This window comes from Gavia stellata, chromosome 4 (assembly GCF_030936135.1).
Source record: "Gavia stellata isolate bGavSte3 chromosome 4, bGavSte3.hap2, whole genome shotgun sequence".
Taxonomy (NCBI): Eukaryota; Metazoa; Chordata; class Aves; order Gaviiformes; family Gaviidae; genus Gavia; species Gavia stellata.
The window spans coordinates 80669202-80677736 of record NC_082597.1 but is presented as its reverse complement, the minus strand read 5'-3'; the positions used below and the strand labels follow the sequence as shown (position 1 = coordinate 80677736).

Sequence of the window (8535 nt, the reverse complement as noted above, 5' to 3'; positions counted from 1 at the left end):
GCCGGGTAAGAGACACCCCAGGGAAAGGGCTGCATTTCCCCAGGGAAAGGGCTGCATTTCCCCAGGGAACCTCGTTTCCTCCTGCGCCAGGCCGAGGGAGGTCGAAACACACACTAACGGAGAACGGATTTCTTATATATGGCAGTTTTCTTTATTGATTGCTTGATGTGAAACAATATCAATCTGGATTTATTCTTTTTTTTTTCCCACACATTACAAAAAAAAAAATACTTAATTGGCTCAGTCTGCAATCCTTTAAGCACAGCCATATTAATTATCAGAAAAAGGAAAAAAAAAAACACCCCAACAAAAAAAAAAGACCCCAAACAAACAAACAAAAAAAAAACCGCTAAAAAGTCTACCAAATAGAGCATTTACAAATGCACAAAAACATGCCACTTTGGCTTTATGGGGAAAAATATTGTCTTCTAGATTAAAAAAAAAAAATCTTTTAACATAAATAAGTTAGTATAATTTCTCAGTGTCTTTACAGAGTTATGTACACAGGTACACTTCAAACTTTTTTTTATTTTTACATACAGGTACACAGGCAATGTAGAAATACTGTTTAAAGATGTAGTATCCCTTTTCCCTCACACACAAAACACTTCGGGAAGTGGGTCAGACCAGAAACCAACAATATTCGAGATTGAAAGAAAAAGCCCATCAGATTAGGTAAAAAAACCACCAGAAAGCCCCCGGAAATCAGGCACTGCGACGACGGGATGATTTTACGTGACTTTTACAAATTTCCCGTATGGATTTGGGGGGGGGGGGGGGGTATCGGGGACTTTCGCTACTACATAACGGAATCATCCCAGCTCCCACCTCTTCAGCTTCATGCAGTAGGAAGAGATTTCCCAAGCGGCCTGCGATCATCTGCTCTGAGCAGCGTTACCACCATGGTACATCATTAAAAAAAAAAAAGGGGGGGAAAAAAACCATCACTGCGGACCCACTTAAAGGGACAATACATCTTTAAGTAATAAAAAACCCCTACACTGCTTCTCTTCATCCATTTTGCTTGCTAGATTGTGAAAGCAAGTTCCAATCAGTCACCCTCTTCCACTCCCTCCCCCCTCCCAACAAGGTTTATGTGCTACATAAGGTAAAAACTATATACACAGGTAGTACAATGAAGCAAATAAGGAAACACCTAATTGCACAATGCTACATCCAATGCTTTTAGAGGCAGGTCTTTTAAGAGTGCCTAAAATTTTAGTGTTATTGTTTGCCGCTTTTTTGTTGTCGTTTTGTTGCTGTTGTTGGGTTTTTTTCGGTATTTTTTTTTTTTTTTCAGTGCTTGTACAGGACCTCCATCCCACGGAGATCGGCGATATGTATTTTCGTCTCCACTACGACTTTACATCTTCCTCCCTTCCTCGCCGCCCGCCGCACCCCGTGAACGAGCACATCCTCCGCTCTGCAACGGGAGAGGAGAAAAACAAAACAAAACAAAAAAAAAAAAAGACAACGGGGCGGGAGAAGAACATTAGAAAACATCGAAAAGAAACGCGATCCGCCCCGCAACCGGTTCAAACCGACGCCGCATCCCCGGGGCGGACAGGCCCTGCCCGGGCGGGGCCCCTGCGCTGCCCGGGGCCGCTCCGCAGGTCCGGGGCCGCGGCTGCCGGTACCCCCCGTCGGGGGAGAGGCGGGCGGCGGGATCCCTCCGCCCCGGCCCGGGCCCCCCCCCCGCAAACAAGCGGGGCGGTAGTAGCGGCGTGTGCGGAGGGCGGAGGGGGGGGGGTGGGTGCTGCCGGGCTCCTCCGCGGCTCACCCCGGCGGGACTCGGTTGTCGCAACTTTTGCTTTTACAGCTTAATCTCTTTCTGCACAATCGCGACCGGGGTTTGTAAAACTCGCAATTCACCGACTCATCCCCCCCCCCGGCCCTCGCCTTAAAACAAAACAACAACAAGAAGAGGGGGGGGGAAAGGGGAGGGGGGGGAAGCACAACCCAGCTCCCGTTAACCCGCTCCCTTCCCTTTGCCAGCGCCTAAAACCAAACCAAACCAACCGAAAAAATAAAAGGGAAAAAAAAAAAAACAACCCCAAACCACCCCAACCCACAGCCTTGCCCTGCTCGGATTTTAAGGGAAGTGCCCGGATTCCCCTTAGACCCAACTTCGGGACTTATTTCTCCCGGGGTGGGAGGTGGCCGCGACGTGCGACGGCACCGCTGACACTGTAAGTGACAAAGCATCGCGGGGGACACACACACGGGAAAAGCCCCCCGACACCCCTTGTCATCCCACATCATGCACCGGCCGCGTTTGAGAATCCGTCCCTCCGTCCCCTCAGCCGCACGGGCCTCGGGAAAGGGCGGTCCCAGTCCCAGTCCCGGTCCCGGTCCCGGTCCCGGTCCCGGTCCCGGTCCCGGTGGGAGGGCGGGCTCGGTCCCACGGCGGCCGGGGCTCCCCCCGCCGCCGCCCCAGCCCCTGCCCGGCCCGGCACTGCGCTTCCCTCCTTGTTTTGTTCTCCTCAAGCCCAGCCTCCACCGCACACCCATCCCCGAGCGCTCGGGGACCGGCACCCACCCTTCCTCGGGCACCAGACCCCGCAGGCAGCCCGGAGGGGTCCGGAGCGCCCCCCCCCCCCCCGGCTCCCCGCCTTAGAGAAGCGGGATACCCCCTCGGTCACCCGTCCCTCCCCTTCTTCGCAGCCTGATGGCAGAGCCCAGAGGGAACCCACCTAAACGGTTTACGTCTGATGTCGTCTCGGGCTCGATTTCTTGGGCGTTTGCTCCACTGAACTGGCACTGGGGGAGTCTTCTGACACCTCTTCTTCTGTTGTGTTGGCTCTTTTATTTTGAGGAGAGGAATCTAGGAGGGGAAAATTAAAAAAAAAAACAAGGGGGGGGGAGTGATATTAAAATCTTTTCCTGCCAGATGTTTGCTCGGCATCCAGGGGGGGTAGCTGGGGCGGGGGGGGGGGATATATATCCCCGAGTCTGCTATCGGCTTCGTGAAAGGGAGCAGGGGGAGGGGAGATGGGCTTCTCTCTAGGTAAGAGATCCAAGTTTCCCGTTTTCAGCTCAAATCCCCGTCCCTCTTTGGCTTCGCGTGAGCGTTACGAACCTCCTCCGCCCGCCTGGGCCGGGGGCCGGTCCCCGCGGAGGGGCGGCGGGGGGGATGCTCCGCGTCCGAAGGGCTTTTCCTCGCAAATCATCCACCGGCTCCCACTTAACGCGGGACAAACCCCCCCCCCCCCCCCCCCCCCCCCCCGAGGGCTGCAAACAGCACCTGGGCTCTTTTAGGCGAAAGGAGGTGTAGGGGGTACACCGAGCCGGAGCCCCGCGGGGCACAGCCCACGCAGGCCACGCGTGGCAGGGGCGGAGGGGCCCCGGCGCTGACAGCGGGCAGGGCCGGCGGGGGAAAGCGCTGCCGCTTTCGCCCCGGGTACGTTACCGTCGGTGGCAGGTCTTTTCCTCTGCCCAGTGCACTGCTCTGCAAAGTCCGTCTGATTTCCAGAAAGCTCAGTCTTTTGACCTACACAGTGAGTGTCCTCTGAGATTCCCTGAGAACCGACAAAAACCACGGTTTGGCAATTCCCGTTTACGTCCAAGCTCTGGCGGCCGGCGGACTTGCAGACAGCTTTCAGTAGCCTGGGGGGTCTGAAGTAGAAGTCGGGCGAGCTCCCCTTCTCCACGGCTTGCCACTCGTACCTGCCTTCCAGCGGCTTGTGATTCTGGAAATCGAAATTCCACTTCCTCTGGCATGCCTCCTCCATCTCCCGCCGGTGCTTCTTCAAGTCCCTGTTTAACTCTTCGTGATTCACCGGCCCGAAGAGGTTCCTGCAAGCTGACGGCTTCGGGTACTCCGACTGCCTGGCTTCCATGCGCTCCAGGGTAGGGCTCCCATTAGAAATCCGGACGTTTGACATCTCCCCCCTCCCTCTTTCTTCTGGCGGCGGTTGTTTTGCTCGCTGCTCTCCCCCCCCGCCCCGGCCCGGCCCGGCCGCCGCCGCCGCCTCCTCCTCCTCCTCCTCCTCTCCGCCTTTTATTCCTCGGCGCTCGGCGGCTTCGCTCCGCGCCTCCTCTCCGCGCTGCCCCGCTCGCCGGCCCCGCCTCGGCCCCGCTCGCCCTCGGCCCGCGGAGAAGGGGCGAGGAGGCGCCCTCGCATAAGCGCCAGCCCGGGGGCGAGCCCCGAGAGCCGCCGCCGCCGCCGCCGGGGAGCCCCGGGCGGGTGGAGGAGCCGTGCGCGGGGGGGGGTGGGGGGAGCGGCGCTGCCCTCCGCGGCCCCGGCTCCGCGCTGCCCCGCCGGTGGGTGGTCGGCGATGCCCCCGCCGCTCGCACCGCCGCGTAGTAAAAGCGAGACGGAAAAAAACAAGGGGAGACGAGCCCTTTTCTCGGTTGCCCAATATGGCGATTGAAGGAAGGCTGACGAAGAAGAAAATGATTGACAGGACGAGTCTATTTAAACAGCCCGGCCGAGCCATTGGTTACGGCGGCGGGCACCGCCCCGTCGGCCCGGCCCTGCCGCGCCGCCGCCGCCGGCTCTAAAGGTGGCCCCGGCCGGGCCGAGCCGAGCCGGGCCGGGCCGGGGAGCGATGGAGGCCAGAGGGGTGGGAGGACGGGCACCGCGCTCCCCGCCTCCCCCCGCAACAGCCCGGGCCCGGCGGGATTAGTGCCCCCACCGTCCCCCCAAAAAAACCCACCCCATCCCCTTGCTCGCCCCAGAGGCCCGAGTAATGGTGGCGGTTGGTTACGGTTTGACCCGTTCCCGTAACAGGAGTCGCCCTCCGCTTTGATTTAGCCCGGGTTGGGCTCTGGAGACCCAGCCCCCCCCCCCCCCCCCCCGAGGTCCGGGGTTGGGGGCAAGCTCGGGGCTAGCGGGGGGAGTCTGTCCCCCCGGGACATGCAGGGGACACCGGCACCCCGACCCCATGGCACCCCACTGGCTGCAGAGCCAGGCTGGTGGCTCCCGGGGTGGGGGGGTCACCTCTTGCTGCCTTCTCAGCAGAGAAGGGGGCTGGGTGAAGAAATGGCTCTAGAACAGTCCTCTGCGGGGATTTTGGATCTCAGCGAGCAGGGGAAGGAAACCTAAAAGTGTTTGGTTCGGTCCCGGTTGTGCACTCGGAAGATTAGGTGAGCCAAGAGTCACAGCCAAGGATTTTCTAAGCACCCTCCTCGGATAGCCGCAGCAGGTACGGCGGAGATGAGAGCAACAGGACATCCTCCTCTCTGCCCCCCTTGCCTCCAGCCCCTTCCACAGCCGCCTTCCCCCCCCCTTAGGCCGGCAGCCCCCCCAACACCTTGCAGGACACCGCGGGTGCTCAGCGCTGAAGGTTTTGACCATTCCAGGGACCCAGATCCAGGGTCTGCATCTTTGGAGGGCTGGAGGCTCTTCACACCAACCCACCTGGCCAGGTCCCCTCTGCCAGCAGAGAAGCCCTCTCCGAATTCAGCTTCTTGGGGGGGGGTGTCGCACCGGTGATAAGCTATCTCAGCGAGGTGGGGGTCCACACAACTGGGTTTAACCGGCTGAGAGAAGAGCCAACCGATTTGGCCTTGAGGACGTGGAGCTTTTACCCCGTGCAGTACTTAGGCATGCGGACCTGCTCTGGTTTGGGGTGTACAGTTTTGATGGGCCACCGAAACCTTCGCTGCAGTTGCCTTTGCGAACGGATAGGCTAAACTCTGCACGCACAGGGAATAAAATCATTACGCGGCGCTCAAGCCCAGGCCATGGCAGTCTGCTTGCCTTCATCAGCCCCGCAGCCCCCCGGCCTCTGCTCACACCACTCACCCGCGTCATCGCCAGACCTGGGCTCAAAAAAAATGATGGGTGCAGGCAAAAAAAGAAGAAGAATAGAAATGAAATCGGTTTAAAACCCGCAAGGTTGAAATAAAATATTAGCCGTGTTATTTTTATTTGTTTGCCGGGTTTTTTAGCACTCAGAAGTTGTTTGCCAACTCCTCTGAGCAACCGCAAGTTCTAGCAATTCGCTTACAGAAAATTAAAGCTGACATTCTCGTGCTTGCAGGAGCTAAGACTTTTTTTTTTTTTTTTGAAGTTGCAAGTGATAAAACTGCGTCAGCTGGCAAAGCGGGGCCTATTCGTCTGCTTTATTTGCAGGATTTCATCTTCCTTTCTCCGGGCTTTCCCGTCTTTGACTTCCACCGGCAAGCCAGCGCCGATTCAAACTTCTCTTGGCTTTCTCTGTCAGGTGTGGGACGCTCGGCTTGTTGCTCTACGCGAGAGAGTCGCTGTAGGGTAAGAAAAGGAGCTGGAAAATACGTCTGGGGGCTCTCTGAAGATGCCTGGGGCTCAACCTGCCTGCTGATACATGCAGAAGAATATTGCAAAGGAATAATTAAAGCGGGGGGGGGGAGCATCTGCATCCCTGGAGCATCCGCATCTCTGAAGCATCTGCGGCCGCGGGGAACCGAGCGAGACCCCCGAGCGCGGCCTCCGGCCGCGCTCGGGGGTCTCGCTCGGTTCCCCACGGCCCCCCCCGCGGTCCCGCTTCCCTGCGGTGCTGTCTCCGCAATCCACCTTAAATGGCTGCTGCTGCAAAGGAGAAAAAAGGCTGTGTCTGCAGCGACCTTGCCATGATCTAAAGTGTTTTGTTTACAGTCAGGCACCCCCGATGGCTGCAGCAAATGGTGAGGAGAGGCGGGCGCCCGCCCGTAGTAGCAGCGGAGCGTGGAAAAAAAAAAAAAAAAAAAAAAAAAACACGAAAAAATAATAATAAAAAAAATAGTAGAGAGGTCTGGAGTAAGGATCTGGAAAGATCAGAGCGCCATCGTCTTGTAAAAGAAAGGCACAGCAGCCGGGGCTGCGGGGAGGGGGGGGGGAAGCGGTGCGCGGGGTTGCGCGGCCGCGCAGCGGGGTGGGGATGAGGATGGGGGGGGCGAGCTCTGAGAGCGACCCCAAAGCCCTTGCCGGCAAGCAGCCGGGTTTTTTCCCCCCCTCTCTCTGTTGCTGTTTAAGCTGAAGGTGCAGCCAGTCAAAGATGGGAAGAGAGGATTAGAGAAAGGAAGGAAAACAAACAATAAAAAAGAAAAACCCCAAAAACCTCCAACCAAAACTTGGAGGAGTGAACCAGGAGGGAGGGAGGAGTGTTTACAGGGAGGTTTGTGCGAGGAATGTCCTGGCTCCTCGAACAGCCTCTGAACACCCTGTCCCCTCTCTTCCCAGTACCCCCGCTCCTCTCTCTTGTTTGGGCTTTTCCCCTGGCAGAGCTGCTCGCTGTTTTTCTTTCCTCCCGGATCGCTTAGGCAAGCTTCCCGTCCTCATTTTGGCCACCCTCCTTCCCCAGCACTTTATAAGGTTGTCAAGTGAACCAGCGAAGCACATCCGAACCGGACACGTAAAGGGCGTGGGTTGGTTGGGATTTTCAGTATTGCCTTGCAAATAGCAGGGAAATTGGGAAGAATAGTAATACCTGAGCTGCTCCGCAGGATGCCTCTACCAGAGCTGCGGCTGAAGGAGGCAGGGGCACGGCGTGACCCATTTGAAAGCCGGAGTCTTGAGGCAGTTTGCTTCTCACCCACCTCGGCCGTTACTGATGCTGTTTGCCCACACCTCTGGCTTTTCAGGCAAAACGCTGATTTTCTCAAGAGATGTGGGGTGAGGCCACCATGAGATTTGAGGCGCAGGCCTCGAGAAGACACCTGAGCGCGCTGGGAATATTCATAACATGTTTAACAGCAGCCCGTCCCTTCTGGGCAGGATTAGGGCCCGGGGAGGTTCGGCAGCGGAGGCTCTTGGGGAGCAGAGAGGCCTGTGCCACTTTAGCTTACGAAGGCCCTGGGACATCACCCAGCAGCGCCCAGCACCGGCGCAGTGCCAAGGCGGGGGCTAGGAGATGCCACCCCCCCCCCCCGGGTGCCTCGCTGGAGGGGCAGGGTGCGGCAGCTCAGCAGGCAGCACCCCTGCCATGGAGCCCGCTCCTGCTGCCCACCCTGCCTGCAACCCCCTTGCTGCAGGCAGGAGAGGGCTGAGCGCAGGCAGGAGGCAGGTGGCTGCCCACGCCGCCCAGAGAGGGTTCAGCCAAGCCGAGTTTAAGCCCTGTTGCTCATTTGATGTAAACTCTAGAGGGAGCCTAAGGACAGAGATCAGGCCAGCGCAGGAACCCGGCCTCCCTCCTGACAGCATCCCCCGGCCCCGGGGCTGCTCCCCCCCAGGCAGGGTCCCTGCTCTCATCCCTGCTGCCCTGCACTTTTGGGGGGCTCTGCTCTCCGTTTCCCTTGCTGCAGGTGGAGAGCGGTTGTGCCCAGGGATCTGGGCTCCATCACTCACCTGCAGAAGCCTTGGATGGGATCAGGGTGCCTGCAGAAGCCTTGGATGGGATCAGGGTGCGAGGACTGGTGCAGGGGATTTGGAGTCCTTGGGAGGGTGCTGGCTGGGGGTACAGTTTTGGGGTGTCCTTCATGGGATTTGTTTTAAAGAGCAGGTAATCCGTCAGAACTGCCTTCTCTGCAGTAGTGCGAGGGGTTGGGACCATCTCACTGTGCCGTTATACAGGTTATACAAACAGTTATGTCTGTGGAAGATGCAGGTTAAATTATTAGCACACAAAGTTACTC

General features: G+C 58.0%; 1 protein-coding gene and 1 long non-coding RNA gene across 2 annotated transcripts; both read right to left on the bottom strand.

Moving 5' to 3' along the window:
- Positions 1–317: 317 nt before the first annotated feature.
- On the bottom strand, positions 318–3895 carry CDKN1B (cyclin dependent kinase inhibitor 1B). The gene is made up of 3 exons (XM_059816897.1): positions 3410–3895; positions 2694–2824; positions 318–1423 (listed from the first exon to the last, which is right to left on the bottom strand). Exons 1-2 carry the CDS (start codon positions 3882–3884, stop codon positions 2703–2705), a joined length of 597 nt encoding a protein of 198 aa, XP_059672880.1. The 5' UTR covers positions 3885–3895; the 3' UTR covers positions 318–1423; positions 2694–2702.
- A 2185-nt stretch (positions 3896–6080) lies between these two features.
- LOC132316977 (uncharacterized) lies at positions 6081–8278 on the bottom strand. Its single transcript, XR_009483970.1, has 3 exons — positions 8249–8278; positions 7392–7629; positions 6081–6210 (listed from the first exon to the last, which is right to left on the bottom strand). It is a non-coding gene; the product is annotated as an uncharacterized LOC132316977 (long non-coding RNA).
- Between the last annotated feature and the right edge of the window lie 257 nt (positions 8279–8535).

Bases quoted from the DNA above. Each gene is read 5' to 3' on its own strand.
- CDKN1B (XM_059816897.1), bottom strand. From the start codon at position 3,884: ATGTCAAACGTCCGGATTTCTAATGGGAGCCCTACCCTGGAGCGCATG. The intron at 2,825-3,409 runs GTAACGTACCCG...TTCCCCTCCTAG, and splicing joins GAAAAGACCTGCCACCGACG to ATTCCTCTCCTCAAAATAAA.